The sequence below is a fragment of the Hippopotamus amphibius genome, chromosome 3 (assembly GCF_030028045.1).
Source record: "Hippopotamus amphibius kiboko isolate mHipAmp2 chromosome 3, mHipAmp2.hap2, whole genome shotgun sequence".
Taxonomy (NCBI): Eukaryota; Metazoa; Chordata; class Mammalia; order Artiodactyla; family Hippopotamidae; genus Hippopotamus; species Hippopotamus amphibius.
In genome coordinates this window covers 94,216,528-94,238,650 of record NC_080188.1, presented here as the reverse complement: position 1 = coordinate 94,238,650, position 22,123 = coordinate 94,216,528, and the positions used below count along the sequence as shown (strand labels likewise).

At 36.6% G+C, this 22,123-nt stretch overlaps 1 protein-coding gene across 2 annotated transcripts in view; it reads left to right on the top strand.

Moving 5' to 3' along the window:
* Nucleotides 1–22,123, top strand: part of MARCHF1 (membrane associated ring-CH-type finger 1) — a 336,705-nt gene that overhangs the window by 149,386 nt on the left and 165,196 nt on the right. For both annotated transcript variants that reach the window (XM_057727283.1, XM_057727282.1), the window contains exon 2: nt 21,236–21,286. In XM_057727283.1, the coding sequence (XP_057583266.1) occupies nt 21,236–21,286 (51 nt within the window). The remainder of the gene's footprint in view (nt 1–21,235; nt 21,287–22,123) is intronic.

The following is a 22,123-nucleotide window of genomic DNA, read 5'->3' as shown; positions in this document are numbered from 1 at the left end:
TGACTCCAAGTCTTATGTCTTCTGCCTGCATCAGTGAAACAGGACCTGTCCTTGTTTGCACCGTGTAATGGTGGACAACACCAACAAGTGTGCCCTGCACTGCAGGCAGTGGGTGAGAGCCCAGTAACCTGGTGGGAAGGGGACAGTGGATGAAGTTAGGTGGTTTTTACAACGCCATCAGTCTTTATTAGGGGCTAAAACTGAGCTCTCTCTCGGCTGGTGTGGAATCACCAAGTCTCATTTGAAATGACTGTGAATCAAGGTCAGGTCAATCATGCAGCCTGCCTGTAATGACCAGGTGATTTACATGTTGGTAAGTAGATGGCAAAAAGTGACTGCAACAAGAAGAAAGTGAATCACAATTTGTTATTTCTTTTACCACCATTCAGGCATTCTGACCTATGTGTGGAATGTCATATCAGAGGAAATTAGACTCCACTGTAAGATGCCTAATGAGAAAAATAGTTTTAACCACAGGACAAGACGTTTGTGAAGTCCTAAGTGATGACTGTTACCAGATGTAAAAGAAAGCGTACTTTAATCTTAACATGAAAGTGTGAAGTAGAAATTATCTCTGAACACTAGCACATAAAAGGAGTTTCAATGACTGAAAACTTTCCTCTTGAGAATTTATTCTGAATGTCATGTTAGTGAATTTTATGTGATTATCTCTTACACTATCTTAGTTGTTAAATACCAAATAGTGTTCTTAAAGGCTTTTAAAAGTGTGTTGGGGGGGGCGGGGGTGGTTTGAGTTCATGACATTACAATTTAGTGTTCTTTTACTAAAGATATGGTGTACTTTGAAACCACCGCTCTGTTCTGTCATTCTTACCACACATGCAATTTTGTCATTCTGCCCATCATAAATGTCAAGAGAAGGCATGCCCTTTTCGTCATACTGAATCTTCTCATGTATAACAATTAGTCTCCATAATCTGTGAGGAACCTCTTGTTCAATGAGCTAGTCTACTGTGTCCTTTTGTGATTTGTCTAGCTGTCCTTGTATTTCAGTGGATAGAGTCTGATTCAGTGGCCACCCTGCCAGTGGTCTTGGTCATGTATCACATGCAGGAAGAGCATAAAACCTATTTACCATTCAATGTGTTGTGCAGGGTTGTAAAACAGTTGAGATACTAACAAATATTTATTTCACATGTAAACTTTTTTAGAGAAAAGAAATGAAAATAAAAACTATCAAATTCTATTTTGTGGAATACTTGTTTGGTTTTTTGACAGACTAATATTTTCTTCCATAAGGCAAATATCACTAACCTGAAAAGGATTTGACAAAGAGAAAAAAGTCTTCTGAAATTTCAACTGTGGACTGACAGATTTCTTTTCCCTTTTTCATCCATGCGTTCTCAGCAGCAACTGGTACCTCAACTAGAAATTAGTTAGGAAGAAGGTAGAGGTTAGTTACTGTGCCTGAGAATCAGGAATATTTATGATGTTTAAAGCAATTTGTAATTTAAAAATATGCTTCAGGTTTTAAAGTTTCATGAGTGCTTTTTTTTTGCTGTGTTTTTGTGTTTATGGCAGTGAAACGTTTTTCTCAGGCTAAATCCTGTGTAGAAGAATGAAATTCTGTTCCGCTTTGCATGTGTAAGAACTGCAGTTTGGGAGATGTTAATCACCTGGCATGAGGAACTCTTTAAAAATATCATTTTGAATAAGAAAAATAGCCCTTTATCAGGGACATAAATACATTTGGGCCATGTTTTGGTATCTAATATGAAGGTACCAGCTGGCTGATAACACATTACTTCTCAATTTGAAGTTTTGTTGCATAAAACTATATACTCTCATGTGTCCTATTATCTAAAAGGCAATAATAAATGATGAACGTAATCTTTAAAAAAGATGCAAAAGCTCCCTGATGCTAAATATACTTTGGGATCTGATAAGGCTTGAGTGAAACAAAACCTTAGGCCCATAAGCACCCAGCTTTGTTCTGCCGAAACCCCAAAGAAGTCTTTGGTTCTCTGGTGGAAATGTCTACCATCAACTGAGAAAGACTCATGTTTGTTTCAAAGGCCCGAATTCGAATAAAATATGTGTTTGGTGTTTTTCTGTTGACTCTACTAATTAAGGTCAATTTGAAAAACAGACCCAGATCTCCTCCAGCTTTTTCTGAAGCACCGAGAGTCAGAGTTGAACCACTTTGGACTGGGAGTCTGGGGTTAGCAGATGCAAGCTATTACATATAGGGTGGATAAACAGCAAGGTCCTACTATATAGCACAGGAGACTATATTCAAAATCCTGAGATAAACCATGATGGAAACTAATATAAAAAAGAATGTATATGTATGTAACATGAATCACTTTCCTGTGCAGCAGAAATTAACACGTTGTAAATCAATTATATTTCAATAAGACTATTTGTAATGAATAACAATTTCTTGCTCATACATGCAAGAAAACTGTTTGTTGACTGTAATAGAATAAAAGCATTCTAGTTGAGTGTGTTGGAATTTTTTATTGCATTTCTTAGATGTGATATAACTTTGTGTCACTTACTATTGATTTTTTACAGCTTTTAGTTTCCTTAAAATATCCTGTGTTTTTGCCCTATATTTCTTAGGCTTCCTTACATCCTAGATATTTTACAGATCACTACTCAATTCAGCATGATTCTTTGCACTTTGGGAAAAGGTAGGTGGAGAGCAGTCTCTACAGTTTTTTAAAAATTTTTATTGGAGTCTGATTGACTTACAAAGGTGTATTGGTTTCTGCTGTACAGCAAAATGAATCAGTTATACATATACATATTTCCACTCTTTTTTAGGTTCTTTTCCTATATAGGTCATTATTGAGTGTTGAGAAGATTTCCCTGTGCTATACAGTAGGTCCTTATTAGTTATCTGTTTTATATATAGTAGTGTGTGCATGTCAATCCCAATCTCCCAATTCATCCCCCCTTCTCCCTTGATTCCAGTCCTAGAACATATACTACAGCAGCATATCACAAGAATGACGAAAAATGGAAGGAAAATTTTAAAGACGTGACAAGGGCCATTCCAGAACAATTGCTTACACAGAAGGGTTTAGTGTTGCCTAGTTAATTGCATCAGTATATTTTTATTGAGTACCTAATATGTTAGCCCGTGTTCCAGGTTGTAACACAGAATACAACGTACAGATTCTCCACTGCCATAGCTGTCCATTCAAATGGGGGGAATGGACAGTAAATAAATAGTTATTTACTATAATACTATGGAGATAAATGGGTGGGGGTAATGGGATCAAGAGTGAAACATGATGAGTTTGTGGGGGCTCCTGTAAGTGGTGTGGTCAGGGAAGGCTTCTCTGAGGAGGTTGCATTTGATTAGAGAATAAAAGAAAGTGAGGAAGCATTTGTGAGGATTCCTATAGAAGATGTGTGCCACTGAGGGAATAGTAAGTGCTCCTGATCAGGGGCATGTTTGACGTATTCAGGACCAGGAGGGAGACCAGTTAGAGGTACATGCACCAGATTCTATAGAACATTTTAACTCAAAGTAAAAATTTTAAATTTTATTCTAAAAACAATGGGAAGGCAATAAATGGTTTTGAGCAGAAGTGCGGTAAGGTCTGATTTAATATATTGTTAGAATTTTATTGAGGCATAACTGACGTACTATAAATTGCAAATGTTAAAAGTGTACAATTGGATACATTCTGACTTATGTATAGACCTGTTGAAACCATTACTGGAATTAATGTAATGAACATGGCCTTCTCCCAAAGAATGTCCTGTATCCCTGAGCAGTTCTTCCATCCTGCCACCCCCCCAACACCCTCATCCCCAGGAGGCTATCCATCTGCCTTCTATCTCCAGAGTAGTTTGAATGTTCTAGGATTTGGACATTCCATTCTAGAATTGGAATATTACAGAAAGTATTCATTCTGCTTTGCTCCGGCTTCTTTCCTCAGCACAATTATTTTAAGAATCATTGGGTGTCCCTGGTGGCGCACTAGTTAAGAATCCACCTGCCAATGCAGGAGACACGGGTTTGAGCCCTGGGCCGGGAATATCCCACATGCCGCAGAGCAGCTAAATCTGTGCGCCACAACTAGTGAGCCTGTACTCTAGAGCCTGTGAGCCACAACTACTGAGCCTGTGTGCTGCAACTACTGAAACCCATGTGCCTAGAGCCAGTGCTCTACAAGAGAAGCCACCGCAATGAGAAGCGCACACACCGCAAGGAAGAGTAGCCCCTGCTCACCACAACCAGAGAAAGCCCATGCACGGCAACGAAGAACCAATGCAGCCAATTAATTAACTAATTAATTAATGAAAAAAGAACCATCCACGTTGTTGTGTCACATCAATAATTCAGTCCTTTTTATTGATGACTAATACTCTATTACATAAATATTCCACAGTTTATTTCTTCACCTGTTAAAGGAAATTTAGATTGTTTCCAGGTTTTTTTGCTATTGCAAAAAAGTCTTCTATAAATATTTGTGTACAAGTGTTTCTCTGTGCATATACTTTTATTTCTCCTGGGTAAAATATCTAAGAATACAATGACTGAGTCGTATAGTAGATGTACATTTAACTTTTTAAAAGCTGCCACATTGTTTTCCAAAGTAGTTTTACCATTACACATTCCCACCAATGGTGGGTGAGAGTTCCCACTTTCCATATCCTGCCAACACTTATACTGGTCAGTTGTTTTGTGTTTTGTTTTGTTTGTTTTTAAATTTTAGCCATTATAATTAGTTTGTGATGGTATCTCATTGTGGTTTTACTTTTTATTTCCCTAATGATGGACTAATGATGTTAGGCATCTTTCACGTGCTTACTTGATTTGTATGTCTTCTTCAGTGAAGAGTCTCTTCAAATCTTTGCTTTTCTTTTAGTTGTTTGTTCTCTCTTTATTGAGTCTTGAGTCAAGGACTTGAAATGAGTAATCCTCACAGAATTCCTATCTTTGAGTGGCCTGATTTGCTTCTTAAAGAATAATCCTTATTGCCACAAGGAGAATAAATTGTGTAGGTGTTGCAGTATGTTGGACCATAGGGAGCTTTATCCTACTTTTTTCCTGAACATAATTAAAATTTAGTTTTAAATTTTATTCTTTTGGTTAAACAGCAAGGGCTCCATGAAAGGTGTGGACAGTGGTGTCTCCTTTTAAGTGCAATTATCTAGAGCAGGTCCTAGATTATCTGAGTTGTTCTTGGCCTGCATCATTGTAGGGATGACTTAGAGTCAGACAAGTAAATCTGAGTTTCCTGTTATGTATCTATGTAGAGATGCTAAGTAAGTTTTTGGAGATAATGAGTAGGAAGTTGGGCAAGTGAGTTCAAAATTCAGAGGAGAGATCAGACAAGGAGTTATGAATTCAGAGCCTTCATCCTATTGGTTATCCTTAAACCCATAGAACTGGAAGAGCTCACCCAATAGGTAAGTACAGATAGAGAAGCGAAGAAATTCAAGGGGTAATCCCTGGGGCACTACAACTTTTAGAATTTTGAAAAAGGAGAAGAATTCAACAAAAAGACTGTTAACATAGTTAGTGGAGGTGGAGTGGCATTGAACAGGAGAGAAGCAATAAAAAATAATCGATTTTTAAAAATTAATTAATTTGCTGCACTGGGTCTTCATTGCTGCACACAGGCTTTCTCTAGTTGTGGTGAGTGGAGGCTACTCTTCATTGCAGTGCACAGGCTTCTCATTGCAGTGGTTTCTCTTGTTGAGGAGCACAGGCCCTAGGCACGCGGACTTCAGTAGTTGTGGCACACGGGCTCTAGAGTGCAAGCTCAGTAGTTATGGTGCACGGGCTTAGTTGCTCCAAAACGTGTGGGATCTTCTTGAACCAGGGATTGAACCTGTGTCACCTGCATTGGTAGACAGATTCTTAACCACTGTACTACCAGGGAAGTCCCTGAAATAATCGGTTTTTGTTGGGGTGTGATCCTAAGAACTCATTGAACCATAATTAATAGATATAAGTCATGCTTTTTGGATGAGGAAAAAAGAAAACAGAACAGTTATACAAGTAAAGAAATTATTAAAAAGGCACATTTTCTCTAATGGAAGATGTGACAAGGCTGGTTTCAGCTTCCTTAGGCTGGTGTGGGTGCAAATCCTTAATGACAATCAGCTTTCTTTGCCGTATATATATATACAGGTACTCTTTTGAAAATTCGTTTTAAGCCACTTTGCTTTTATGAAAGACCTACATTAGTACATGTGCTCACTAATCAAAATAAATCTGAAGTGGATTTTCATTTTTGTGAAAAGAGGCAATTGCTGCATTTTTTTAAAATTTCACATTGTTTTAATTAAAGAGAAAGAAAAAAGCATATTAAAAAGAAAAATGTGGGGACTCCCCTGACAGTCCAGTGATTAAGACTCCAAGCTTCCACTGTAGGAGGCATGGGTTCTATCCCTGGTTGGGGAACTAAGATCCCACATGTTGCTGGGACTTCCCTGATGGTCCAGTGGATGAGACTCCATGCTGCCAATGCACGGGCCCCAGGTTCAATCCCTGTTGGGGGACTAAATCACACATTCATGCTGAAATTAAATATCTTGTGTGCTGCAAGTAAGACCTGGTGCGGCTATGTGGCACGCAATGGGCCAGGTGGTAGGATGCAGAGCAAAACTCAAGGTCTGTTGGAGTTAGAATGAGCCAACATAGAAGTATTTGATGACATCTGGTTTCAGGACTTAATGAAGCTCAGGTTCTTGATGTCTCATCGCAGAAAGAATTCAGTGAGAGACAAAGTGATAGGTAAGAAGTGGATTTATTTAGAGATAAACACTCCACAGACGGAGTGTGGGCCATCTCAGAAGGTGAGAAAAGGCCATTTTTAAATTAATTTTATTGAAGTATAGTTGACTTACAATGTTGTGTTAGTTTCTGATCTACAGCAAAGTGAATCAGTTATACATATACATATATTCACTCTTTTTTAGATTCTTTTCCCATATAGGTCATTATTGAGTATTGAGTAGATTTCCCTGTGCTATACAGTAAGTCCTTATTAGTTATCTATTTTATGTATAGTAGTATGTACACTTCAATCTTAATCTCCCAATTTATCCCTCCATCCCTTACCTCCTAAGAACCATAAGTTTGTTTTCTACATCTGTGACTTTATTTCTGTTTTGTACATAAATTCAAATGTACCATTTTTTTAAATTCCATATATAAGCGATATCATGTGATATTTGTCTTTCTGTGTATAACTTACTTCACTCAGTATAACAATCTCTAAGTCCATCCATGTTGCTGCAAATGGCATTATTTCATTTTTTTTATGGCTGAGTAATATTTTGTTGTATACATGTACCGCATCTTCTTTATTCATTCCTCTGTTAATGGACATTTAGGTTGCTTCCATGTCCTTGCTAACAATCAGCTTCCTTAACATCTGTACTTGAAATAAGAAGCAATGTTTTTATGAAATAATTCCATAAACATAAATGGATTCTGCATGTGACTTTACGTAAACAAGCCATCTGTAAGACGGGGAGGTAAATGCCTATATTGGATTCCCCATGGCTCACCCAATGGAAGTTAATATAAAGTAGTCATGTGCTAAGGTCCAAAAGTGGAGCCTTCAGTATTGCTGTTGTAGGTAGCAAGCTACGTGGCAATTATTTTACCTGGTCCTCTATTTTCAGTGTGAAGGGTACAGGGCACATAGACCGTATTGTCTTTAAAACTCTTCTCATCATTTCCTATTTCTGTGAAGTTCAGGTTGATAATCCCATAGATCACTTATTAGACATTAACATCAATACAATTTATATATTTATACCATAAATTTTAGTTATTTTATGTCCTTTACACCTGTATTTTATTCACTGTATTGTCAACAAGCGTCAGAGGGGTTATAGCTGGGTGTCTGACACTTGATATTATTAGTGTCAGTAAGTGTTTGTTGACAATGAGTAAATGAATAAAATAATGAATATTGAATAAGTTCAGCTGAATAAATGCTGGATTTGTGGCCAAAACTGAAATTCCACAAATTAACTAGGGCCTCAACTAAATTACTCCACTATTTCATCCATTAAAATAGAAAGTTCAAAAGATACCTCTTAGATCTGGCCTTTGGTAATGCTCTGATTTCTCATGCTCCAAATTTCTCCATGCAGTGTTACTAAAAAAAAAAAAATGAATTTGGTAAAATGTGTAATTCTATGCAATATAATGCAGTGATATCTTAAAAGTTAAAGACAAACGATCACCCATGTTTCTCATTTAAAAAAATATTTTCACATTATTAGAAGACCAGCAGAAGCCATGAAAAATAAAATAATGTCTTTCTAAACATGATAGTTTAATAAAAATGAAGAACTGATATTAACTGGATATAGGCTGAAATATTTACATAAAGTATCTCCTTTAGTTCTTACAGTAAAGGTGCTTAATGATAAGTACCATTGTTACTTGCCTTCTACAATTACAGAAACAGGCACAGAGGAGTTAAGTAAGTGTCCTAAGATTGCACAGCTAATCAGCAAATGATAGAGTCAGAACTCCAGCTTTGAAATTTCTGACTTGAGATTCTGTGCCCTTACATGCTGTTCTATACTGCCTCACAAACACAGAATATGAACATTTAGAGGATGTATTTTGAAATTAATTTTCTAAACCACTTATTGAATGGAAACACATTACTGTTACCATTAAAATTCTCATGTTTAAAAATTTTCTTTTACCATACTTTGTATTTTCTTCTTTTGTGCCACTATTTTTATCACCAATTTTTTAAATACTTGAAATATAAACTTCTCACTAAAACAAATTAATCAATAACTGTAATGTTACACCACTCAGGACATTTATTGTTTTCAAGAGACATTATAAATGAACATATTATTAACTCAAGAAATTTATACTACTAGGTAGAAGCCATTAACTTCTATGAGAAGGTTTGCTAATTTGTCCACTTAGAATAACTATGGGCAGAATCTTTCTAGATTTTGAATAGTTTCTGAACCTAGAGTTGCGTCTTAGCAGGCCAATCAAACTGTGGCAGTTCTGTGCCCCTTTGGCTTTTAGGGGGTCCTCTTCTGCACGTGGCTGCACTCCAGCGTTGCCAGCTGCCCGCGGGGGATTTACCCACAGGTCCTGGGGACGGACCTGGTGTGTGGAGGTGCCCTGCGTCCGGGGAGTCAGCGCCACTGCAGAACCAGAGGGAGCAGTGCGCCCCTGGGGCTCCGCGAGCCGAGGGAGCACGTCCATAGACCTTTAACATGGTCAGTTCTATGCGTACGTTTCTAAATGAAGCTTCTGCTTACGTATATCAGTATATAGAAATAACAGATTTTTATGGTGGTTTTACAGATTGCTTGATTCGAAGTTGACTTTAATTCTGTCTAGAATCGACATCTTAGAACCATCAATATTATCATCCAGAAGGCTGTGAAATGACTCTTTTCACCTATTACTATAAAGGCAATTTGCAAATTTCTCCATGCATATGAACATTATAAAATTGCGCATCTTCTTCTCTGAAGCAAATTTAAAAATTAGGACTCAAGAGAAATAATTATATCTGTTGAATGCTTGTTTTTGTTTCTGTTTTTACTTAAACTGAATCACATTTACTAGATTGGATAGGCCTCTTAGAATCTGCCACCAAGTGAAGAGCTATTATAAAAGTTCAATTTTGTTCTTTCATAAAGACGTGCAGAAAACTAGTTACCTAAGCACATGCATCTTCTTGGTGATAAATAATTACTCGCTAACATGGTTTTATTTTGAACCAGCAATAGTTTGATGACAACCCATGTTTATCTTGTATTCTTAGTAAAATATTTGCACTTTACATTTTTTTATGCTTTTCAAAAATTTCAGAAACTGAATTGTCCCCCGGACTATTTTAAGTGGGGACCTAGGAAGTGTTGATTTTTATTGCTCTCATAGAGTGTGGTTGAAATTCATTAATTTTTTTGAATCCGCTTGTGGTCAAAGGTCTTAATGCTCTTTGAACTTCTGATATTGAATTAGAGAATTTTCAGCAGATATGCCAGGCGTGATTTTATTATATTTTATCCCTAGAGATTATTTCTATTATGAGAAATTCAAATGTCTTTAATAAATAGTCATTAACTCATGTTCCCTTCTTGCGCACATGTGCATGTCTTGGATCTCAGCGATTTCCACTGAGATTAAAGTTCAGCCCATTCAGATTTCCACATCTGAGTGCCTGAAATTAAGTAAACACTTTTTAAACCTAGAAAATCTCAAATATTCAACATATAAAAGCTAACACCTTTGCTGGGGAAAGTCAACTAAAGTCGATGCAGTATAACTTATAATACCACAATTCCAGGTAATACTTTTTAGCCAGAATCCAGCCATTGTTTTTTTTTAACCTCTTTTAAAAATTAAAGCTCACCATCCTAGGTCAAAGTATGATTGCTTCTGATTAATCCAGGACTGCTACAAAACTTTCATAAATAATGTTACCTACTGCATGAAGGAGTTGATAATATTATATATGAAATCCAAAATATAATATACTGCGATCAAAAAAAATCCATTATTACTTGGTATTTGTGACTTTATCATTTAGCCACATTCAAAAATAGGCATGGATTTTAATTTTTTTCACTATAAATTCAGAAAAATAAAGGCATATTTCATTATTCATGAGTGAAATACATAAATTACCATCATATAGTATTACCATCGTGTCTAGTATTCTCAAGAATACTTATGCTAATATCTCTCTGAATCATAGAGAATTATTAGTAGTTGTATTTCATTTATTAAATGTCATCAATGTTTCACATAGGTATTGGATTGGATTTAAAGAGAATAAAAGTATAGTGGAAATATAATCCCTTCCCTGAGAAACACTTTATCATAATAGTAGAATAATAAACTTACCCCAAAATCAATTTTATTAGTAATTGCTATTTATGTACAATGGGTCCTTTGTTAAAAGAAGTTTGAGGACAGTAGCAGAACTGGTAGCTAGGGGATTTCTACACAAGCTAAGTTTGCATAGTTAGCAAATTTTTACTTATATTGTATGTTTATCTGGGATAGCTTTTATGTGCGTGATGGAAAAACAGGGGGTTCCTGAAAATTGAGAAGTTCAAGCCAGTTCTATCAGTCTTTACTGAAACATGTGCCAAAATCCTACTCAGTCCTGTGCTTATAATATTGATATTTCTTTTTTTCTTTTTTAAAAAATTTTTACTGGAGTATAGTTGATTTACAATGCTGTGTTAGTTTCAGGTGTACAGCAAAGTGAATCAGTTATACATATACATATATCCACTCTTTTTTAGATTATTTTCCCATATAGGCCATTACTGAGTATTGAGTAGAGTTCCCCATGCTATACAGTGAGTCCTTATTAGTTATCTGTTTTATATATAGTAGTGTGTATATGTCAATCCCACCCTACCAATTTATCCTTCCCCCCTCCTTATCCCCTGGTAATCATAAGTTTACTTTCTACCTCTGTAACTCTATTTCTGCTTTGTAGATAAAGTCACTTGTAACCTTTTCTTAGATTCCACTTATAAGCGACATCATATGGTATTTGTACTTCTAATCATGAAAAACCCAGTGAGAGACTAGCATGAGGCTCTGAAAAGGCAAGTGACAGGACCAAGGTCACACAGTGAGTGAGAGGTGGACTAACGTAGAATTTGAACCGGAACCTCTGACCGCAAAGTCCTTCTTATGCTTATTTACCATCACTGCTATCTTACTCTATATCTACTACTTGCTGTCTTACTGGGCAGCCACAGTCGTTTCCTCCCGTCTCCTCAGAGTTGTCCACGACAGTGTGCCGACCTGTTGAGACTTTTCTAGCCATGACAGAGCCCCAGGGAGTGTCACCCAGGAGAGAGCCTGAGGCAGGCGTCCTGTCCACACTGGCTTTTTCCGAGGGGAAGGGTTGGGATCTCACCTTTACCACTACCCCCAGAGGTAGTTTTAATTTTTTTGAAGAAATGCTTCAAAACATATTTCTAAAAATAATGTTTCCGCAGTTTCAAAAAATGGATTCAGAACTTCTATTTCTAACCGAGTATGCATCTAATGTAATGAAATTCAGGCTGTATAGAAATAAGGTTTCAAGTTTATATAAACTGTAAGATTTAACTGTGCTGCCATTTGTTGAGCCCATGATGCCCCGTGCCCAACACTTGATCCCACACTCCAATTTAAGTCTCACAGCCACCTTAGGAGCACGGTGTCCTCATCAGCAGGCTACACTTGTGTCTGCAGAGGTTGCAAGTGCATCAGTAACTTGCCCAGGATGGCGCCGTAAGTGATGTAGTTGGAATTTGGGTCCAGCCATCCTGGCAGACTTACTCTTTGTTAATGACAATGCTCTGTGAGATGACATCTCTCCAGTGCCTTTCCTCATCATCCCCTCCTGGATCCAAGGAAGCACATGTGTGGAAAAATTACATCTGATTTTACTATGGATGCTTGTGAGGTCACTTGTTTTCCTAATAATTATTCTGATAAGAGTGGACAAGAATCCTGAAATGTGTGAAATCCTAAAGTGTGGGTTCACTGTTTGTGTTTCTTTTTTAAATAGCTGCAGAAGGGATTACTCTAGCAATGGAAGGCCAGCAATAGAAAAAGATAAAGAAAGGCGGTCTTAAACCTGCTGTAAAGATTTAGAAACAATTTGGCTGTGATCTCTTGCTTGCCTGCTGGAATTTGCATCCATGCAAACTAAGCTTGATTTTCAGGCTGTCTTCCTAAAAGAACCCATGAAATGTTGTCTCAAGATTTGTATCTCCATGCTCCCTGGTGGGCCAATATTATCAGATAATGAGGAGTTGTCAAAAATGGACCATAAATAAATGACAGCAAGGACAAGGCTTGACACCTGGGCAATATCACCTTTTCTGTGACTGTGTTCTGGTCCCTGTCTAGGTCACTGTGTCCATTTGCCCAACTAGGGAAATCTCATGTGTCCTCAGCTATTTTACAGAACTGAAATGTTCATACCCAAGGATAAAATTTCATCACATTTCTCTATAAGTTACTAACAGAGGAAGGAGGGAGAAAATCGCATAATAGAGTTCGGGTCACAAATAGGAGAAGGCTGGCACAAGAAGGGGACAAACAGGCATGAAGTAGCAACGTCACAAACAAGTGAGACTTTTCCACAAGTACAGAAGGAAGAACTATCAGCCTTTGCATGGACCATAAACTTGACTAAACATACATTTGCCTAAGCGTATGTGTGTCTGAGTGAGTGTGTGTGTGTGTGTGTGGGTGGGTGTGTGGGTGTGTGTACCACGAAGGCTTCAGAATGTGTTAGTCCTATTCCAGAATTTAGTAAAAAGTTAGCCTGGTCAGACAAAGACCAATACCATATGGTATCACTTATATGTAGAATCCAAAAAAAAAATGATACAAATGAACTTGCAAAAGAGAAATAGAATTACAGACATAGAAAATAACTTTATGGTTACCAAAGGGGAAAGGCATAAGAGGGATAATTAGGAGTTTGGGATTAACATGTAAACACTACATATAAAATAGATAAACAACAAGGACCTATTGTATAGCACAGGGAACTATATGCAATATCTTGTAATAACCGATAATGGAGAAGAATCTGAAAAAGAATATATATACACACACACACATTATATATATATATTATATAACTGAATCACTTTGCTGTACACTTGAAACTAACACAACATTGTAAATCAACTATACTTCAATAAAACAAAAAAGAAAAAAAATTGTTAGCCTGAATTTTCCCTGACAATGTCTTAAGAAATTGATGGTTTAATTATTGAAGTGCTTTCGTAATGCACTTCCAATGGAATGGAAGATGAAAAATGCTAATAAGAACATCTCACCATGTGGCACATTTTAAATGTTTGGTCTCAAATGTGTGGACTGTCTTATAAACATGATTCCAATCTTAAATTAAACCCATAGAAGAAAACAATATAACTCTTATACCAAAAGTGGCTTGAAAGCTAATTGATAGATTTTCTAGTATCTGTAGACTGTGGTTGATAAAATATGACTGTATCTCCAGTGTAAATTTCTAAAATCTTAACTTGATTAAACAAGCAAAAATTATTAATAATAATAACAATAAGGTTATACAAAGAATACTAAAGATGACTTTTATCCATCAGGGTCTAGAAAGAAGCAGATGGCACTTCCAAATTGAATAATTTGGGGAGAATTAAGAGTCTATTTACAACAAGTCTGAGCAGAGTATAGGAAAATGCAAGGGATAGGTCAGTACCCCCTGGCTCAAAGCAGCAGTGGTGGTTACTACTCACAGGCTTGAAAAGGTGAGGAGAAGGAACATTCTCCAGGACCAGAGACAGAGAGGGCTTTGGGGACAGGGCCACCTGACTCCAACTGAGGGACACAGTCAGCCTCTGGTCTGTCTCAGGGAGGGGATGATAACCTCTGACCTCATTATCCTCTGTTCCTACACTCTCCTATGGGCTCTCCAATGGTGGAATGGAACTACAAGCCAGAGAGCAAAGGAGGCTGTGATGGGATTCTTGCTAGTGTACCTCCTGGGCACGGAGCAAGGTGGAGAGTGGGACGTGGATCCCAGGGGACAAATTGAGGATGTCTAGACATTTGCAAATTCATTTGCAACTCAAATGCACATGTGAAGCCTTTACTACTGAAAGTCTGAGATTCCAAGACAGCAAAAAATGCCTAAAAATCAGTGAAATGTCAAGTAATTATAAGGAAAAAGTCAATTAATTAATAAGGAATGAATAATTAATAAGGAATATTTTTAAAACTTTAAGGAAACTGATGCCAGATTTTCCTTTTGGCAATATGAAGTAAGAATATTATAGTGAGAGAAAGTATATGACCCAAAAGAATGTTGTACATGGGTCAATTAAAAAATCCGAGAAATTTTGTTGATTACATGTATATTCTTAGAATACTTAAGGCTGGTGAGCTTCCCACTTTCAATGTGAATGTAGTCTTATAGGACAGGATTGTGGAAATGAATAAAATTGCTTATATTTTAGTCTTATAAGAGTTCAATTGCTGTGTACTAAGAGCTTATGCTGACCTGACTCTATATATTGTAAAAATACTGTATGACATCATTTATATGTGGAATCTAAAAAATGCAACAGAAAAAGAAGCAGACTCACAGATACAGAGAACAAACTAGTGCTTTTTACTGGGGGGAGGTATAGGGGGAGGGGCAAGTTAGGGGTAGGGGATTAAGAGATACAAAGTATTTGGTATAAAATAGGCTACAAGGTTACATTGTACAACACAGGGAATATAGCCAATATTTTATAATAATTATACATGGAGTATAACTTTTAAAAATTGTGGATTACTCTATCGTACACCTGTAACTTACAGAATATTGTACTTCAACTATACTTAAATTATAAAAAATAAAAACCAAAAAACCTAGTAGTAGCCACCTTTCACGGTAGCCCCTGAATGGAAGCCATCACCTCCCACATTTAGCAGCCACTCTGTGCCCCTTGTTCTCTGTCTTTTCATAACTGTGAAAATGTGTGAATGAAATCCTCTTTGTCTTTCCCCTGGTGCTCTGACAACTTATCCATGATCACTTTTCTGTGTTCTTTTTTTCCCATCCAAATAAGACTTGGTTTGAAACATGTTCATCACTGGAGTGTGCAAACTGTTTAAAAACCTCATTTCCTTTTGTCCTCATGCTAGGAATCTCAAGCACTACCTTGTCCAGAATGCCACGTCCTTCATCAGGAGGCAGTCTTGCTTTCATAAATGTGGACAATGATTTTATACAGAAAGGTTCCATATATTTGTTTTTAAAGAAATGGAATCACCCCCCTACACATTGATCTTTAACTCTTTTTTACCTGAATATCATATCATGCATATTACCAATCACCTAACTTCATCATATGTGATTAAAATTTCTGTAGGCACATCACATTCATATATAATTTTACGTAAACAATTTCCAACACTCTCTTTTGCTTTTTAAGGACTTTTTTTTTTCCTTTATTGCCTCCCTCTGCCCTCCCACTGGCACCCCCAGAAATTCACACATATCTTTTTGTGACTTTTTCCGTCTTCACATAGTCGTGTGCTGACGTGTGGTCTATGAGGTGTGTGCACACGTAGATACTTACATGTCTGCCCCTATATGTTTTACAAATAGTCCTGTTGTGTCACTTCCCATTTTACTTTTCACAGTCAGTCTTATTTGATGGAAATCCATTTAGGTCAAATGACAGGGAGTCAAGTCATTCTTTTTCATTATTGCATAACATTCCAAGGTGTGACTCCACTATAACTTATTTAATCATTTCTCTACTGATGAGCATTGTTTACTCTAAGTTCTAGTCAGGAGAGAGAAACCAGAAGTTTTTGTTTTATCACAGAGAATTTATTATAAAGATTTATTGCCTGGCTGTAAAAGATCACTACTAGGTAACAGAGAAGGGGAAAAAAAAAAAAAAAACAGAACAGCAGATATTACAAATTGGAATTGCAGGAAGCAATCATTCCCCCCTAGGTCTGGGTGAACAAAGGAAAGAAATTGGAATTGTTAAAAGCTTGGAAGAGGGGCTGATGGAACTGAAACTCAGACTTCTGAGGAGGGAGCCAGCTGGCTGGTGCTGGTGTCTAAAACCTGAGTCTGTTTCTGCAGGTGTGAGAAAAGCTGCACAGGCTCAGAGGCGACTGCAGGAGGGAAGTGTGGTTGCCACGGGGAAGAAGCGTTCCTAGGCAGATGCTCACACACAAGAAGCAGATAAGAAGCTAACAGGAAGCAAATCTCTTTTTCCTTTCCCAGGCTTCCAGTTTCCCTGCAGTGCCCTTCTTAGAGGAGCTTCAGAGGGAGCTGGGTGACTTTGCAGAATCCCAGCTCCAGAGTAAAATTTAGGAAGGTGGGCTTAAAAGTTCCAGACATTAACTTAACAACTGGCACATCTTTATTGCCAAGATTTTCTTTTTTTTTTTTGTCAATTAAGAACAGAGCTGTATTGTGTCCTTATTTACATATCCTTATGTACCAGTGCTTTTATTTCTCTGGGATAGATTCCCAGGAGTGAGATTACTGCATAAAATGATATTTTAAATTTTAACAGATGTTGCCAGATGTTTTTTCAAATGATACTGCAAAAATTCACATTCCTGCTAGCAATTTTTGAGAGAACTCTTTCTCTTTATCCCCACCAGCAATAGAGGCTATCACTCTTTTCCATTTTGCCAGCATAATGGGTATAAACAGTGTCTTGTTATTTTAATTTCCATTCTCCTGATTGCTTGTGATTTTAAGTATGTTGTCATGTGCTTATTAACAATCTATAGTCCCTTTTTGTGCATTTCTATTCCTCTCTTTTGCTTAATTTTTTTCTATTGGGATTCTTTCTGTTACCTTTTTTTTTGTGAATAGATAAAACCTCTTTGACTATTATAGAAATTGAATTTAGTCTTCTGTGTTGTACTTTTTTCTAATTCTATTGTTTGTTTCCAGAGTTTCTGGCTATAATTTTCCAGATAGTTATCATCTCTTTGGACCAAGTGTTATCTTAAAATGTGTTAGTTTTCAGGTGATCAAGATTTATTAGTAACATTTCAAAATTTTGTTTCTAATTTTACGGGCTCAATATCAAAAGAAGTCCACTAAAGAATCTCCACTTGAAGTTTTTTGTTGAGATATTATTTGAAGACAAATAAATTTTAAATGTTTCATAGGCATTTTTAAAAGTACTTTTATTTAAAGGACATGAGATTTTTTAATACATCTATTAACCGAGTTTTATTATATTATTCAATGTCTCTGTGTCATTTATTTTTTGTTTACAAGCCACATTGCTTTCAAAGACTTTTCTTCTATTTCAAGCTTTAATTCTTTAATTGTTCTAGCAGAAATAGTTTCATGGTCGACCTAGAATTTTTCAGATGACCCTTAAAAATTGCTTCATTTTTTTTTCTCCTCTCAAATACTCTTGGCTTTTAGCCTGGGGGGGGGAGGATGAGGGAGGGGGGGAGGAGGGGAGGGACGGGGGGTATGAAAGAAAAAAAACTACGGAGTAGCATCATATCAGTGGTCTGTGTGAGATTGTCTTATTCGGATTTCTGCTCTCAGAAATAATCTTTTTTTCTTCAGTTTACATAAAAAATAAAAACCAAACAAACAAACAAAAACTCTCCTTCAAGCTTCCTTACTGCCCTCTTTTGATCAATGGTGTGATACACAGAATATTCTTCTGTGGATAAATACATGCTCACTGTATTATGCGTTCTTTAACAGAGCATCCCCTTTTAAAGGAACTATGTCACTCTCCTAGATTATAACATGAAATATTATACAACAATTTAGTAATGATTTTCTAATTTGGTAATCATTTTTTCTTGCTGCTAATAAAAATCCAACCATGCTTAGTAAAGTCAAATTTGAAAAACAATTATTATTATATTAATAGTAATAATCACGAAACTAACAATATCAGATACATTCATATCAAACCTAAAATTAGAATTTTTTAAAAAAAGATTTAAAAAATGATCCCATAATTTTCTTGTAGACTTGTCTGGAATTCTTGTTGGTTTCAACTTTTAGTGACCTACAAGGTCACTATAATTTGGTTACCAGTAAGTTACATTGGATTCTGAGACAGCTTCTATTTTATTAAGGTAAAGAATTTAAACTGATCATAATGAGGTATGACAACCATATTTGACTAAACTAGAACGAAGAATATGTCATTGCAATAGTAATGGGACAAGCCACCCAATTAATTAGTAACAAATTGGACAGATTGCTTTGGAAGTTTTCCAAGAGGGAAAGTGCTTCTGGTGCTTTGTTTCAAAAGCAAGGCAGACCAGACTTCCTTAATCCCCTTTGGTAGAGAGCAATTTGATTTTCCATTCTTGAATTTGCCAGAATCTAACCCATAATAGAGGTGGAACTGCAGGACAGAGATACTAAAGTGTTTATGTTAAAATTATGGGTCTAGTAACCTGTAATGATTTATCACGGTTTGGGGTTGCGGGGGGGTTACTATTTGGGTGTTTCCTCTACCTGTGAATAGTAATGGAAATATAACCTTGTAATCTGTCAAATGCTTTCATCTATAACTCATTTGATATGTACAACCAGCCCCAGGAAATTATCTGCCCATTTCACAGCAAGGAATTTGGAGTTCTGGCATCTGAAATACATTCCTGCTAGAACTAGTGGATGGGTACAGGTCTAGTTCAAGTCCAAATCCCAATTTACATCACTGTTGGTGCAGCAATAGAGTTAACCTCTCTTGTTCCCATGTGTTAACTAGAATAGAAATAATAGAGACCTTATCTATGGGAAAGTTAGCCTTTGCCTAAGCTTGTTTATTTCCTCCAATGCCTAACCTTGTAGTAAGAGAAAATAGAACTAACGGATTTCAAAGTAAAAGATCTGTTGAAGTACTAAATAATCAACCATATTCTCCCACCCCCACCCTCCCACTAGACTGGGGGATGCTGAAGCGTATGGGAATTATCTGCTTATTATAACCCCATGCTGAACTCATCCACAATTGTGGAAGGACCTGGCCCTCCTTGGTTTTATCTCAAAACACCACAAAGTCCCATTTGGTTGGAAAAATTAAGTAATCTGATGCCAAATTCAATTTCTTGTATAAGTTCTCGTTGAAACGTCTTTCAATTCTAGTTCCTTGATCGTGTTCTCAAATATCATGTGAATATAGAAAGTATAGTAAAACAATCAGGACAACAAAACTCCCCTCAAAACCTGTTATATCATTGACCTCTGTTCTATACAGCGGTGTATCAAAATCCCGAATTTCACTGAGAAGGAAAGATGGATTGGTTTTGTTTTCTTGTCTCTGGAAGAGGAGTTGAAATGTCAGTAGAAAAGTACCTCTCTCCATCACCAGAGGAAGCTAATCAAGGAAAAATGTCTTCAGGGAACACACACATTAATCTCCAGCTGGATCACGGGGATGTTATGAGGTGTAACTAATCGTACAGTTGTGACTCATCTCGGTCTGTAATAACATGCTCTATCGTGACATCCGTGGTTGGATGAGATGGATGGTGCATGTAAAGGAAAAAGTACTCTTCAGCTGAAATGTCTGCCAGCCTGTACCAGACACGGTGACAGTTTGCAGTGAATGCAGCTACTGTGTTTCCACAATAACACATTTCCCCTGTGTTTCTGCAACTGCCTTGAGCAGTCATCACGGGGCCATTTCAGACCCGTAGGTTGTTATAACAACTTCGTTCTCAAAAATGACCTCTGTCAAGATACACTGTATTTGTCTACTGGGATCCACTGTGATGTTGAGTCCAGATGCTCAGGAATGTTTTCTTAGAAGAACCCTAAAATGTTAAATACAGATCCCTCACACACTTTTGGTTTCCAGAACAGGCTCTTCCAACATGTTCTCCACAGAAAGAAAGGTGTGCTGTGATCTCTCAGTACATGTGAAATGCACAATACCCACACATTCTGATATGTCGGGTCCATTTCCCACCAGCAGAGAACTGGCAGAGTGGAAAGAGTGACTGGTCTGGCCGTAGAGCTCTGTGGCTGCAGGTCACAGAATGCCTTCAGGTGCGAACGAGGGGTTGTCACTCTTCAAGGATCCTTTCTACTTTAAAATTGTATGACTTTTTTAAAAAAGGAATCTATTCAAAAGCTTTTTTCATGTTTCTTCCCACTGAAATTGGAAATTCTTTAAAGAGGCAAGAACTGAGGCATAATTTTTAAAACTTATTTTTGTTTTAAATTTTTTAATCTTTTTAAAAATATTTTGAATTTAAATGGTTACATGTTTTAAAATTGTAATTTATCTTTACAATTTTTTAATTTTGAAAATAAAATAACAGGACAGACAAATCAAATATATTTTAGAACTACACGAGTTAGATATTATGGGCAATGTACCCAGTATGCAGTATTTACTGGCACTGAGAACCTGAATTTACTCAGAATACCCTAGTAGCAAAAGCAAAAGGGCAAATAATGGACTATATTTTCATTTCTAATTCTATTTTAAAGGAACTGAATATATTTTTCTAGAAATAAGCATTTCCTGGAAATAAATATTTCTAAAGTGATATATACCTTGATACTAGTTGAAACATTTTCAAAAGGACACTGATATGTACTAGAGAAATAAAATTTGATAATACCATCTTGTGTAAGCAATTTTTATGTCTGTTAGAACAATACAGAAAGCATCTATACGTTGGCCTGTGCTGTGCTTTCTTTTCTTAGCAGTAAAGATTATTGTTATATTTTTGATCAATGTCCCTAATTTTATTTTTCAGAATGACAAATCCCCAGGGAGGTCTGCAAGTCGATCAAGTAATATTTCTAAAGTAAGTGAACTATGTTTATTTTTTAAATTGTTTATTGATTTACATATTTTATGAGTTCAAGTAAACATTTTATAATGTTTAACCTACAATTGTTAACTGTTAGCAATACACAAATATGATTTGTTAATGGTTTAACAATTTTAAAAGTTTACTGTGATAAAAGGACACGATTTCACACAACAAAATGAGGGAAGCTATTCTCTCCTCTTCAGTGCTGTATGCGAAAGATAATTTGATACTTTCAGAGTGTCACTCAAAGTATGTTTCTTCGCTCACTTCAGCTCAGATTGCTACCATACACCTGAGCTGAAACTCTGTCAACATCATAGTATAATTCCCATGAATTCAATCAGGAGTTTGGGCTTAACTATGCTGGAATTTAACCAGGACAGGTTTTAGGTAGCAATTTAATTTAAGACATTAGATTGGTCATATTAGCTTTATACAGTCAATGGATGAAAAAAACAAAATACTCCCTCGACTGTCTGTAAAATCCAAGCAAGACATCAGAGTGTTGAAAAGCTTATGGCATGGGGGAGATCCTCTAGATTTTCATTTACTTCACCTAGAAAACAAAAATTAAGAGCTTTCTCTAAGATAAGATGCTATGCAGTTTACAGACTTGGTACTTGGGGAATGAAAAATCACTTAGAGCTGTTGTGAAATTGGAATATTATGACTTCCAAAAATATAATTCTGACAAAGAGAATTTATCATAAAAAGAATTTCCACGACAGAGCCCCTCACTTGCTAGCACCCTTCCCAGCCCGGAGCTCAGCTGTGTGTGTAATTTTGCATTATCTTCCTTTAAGAGGACCCCTGATAAACTATAGGCAC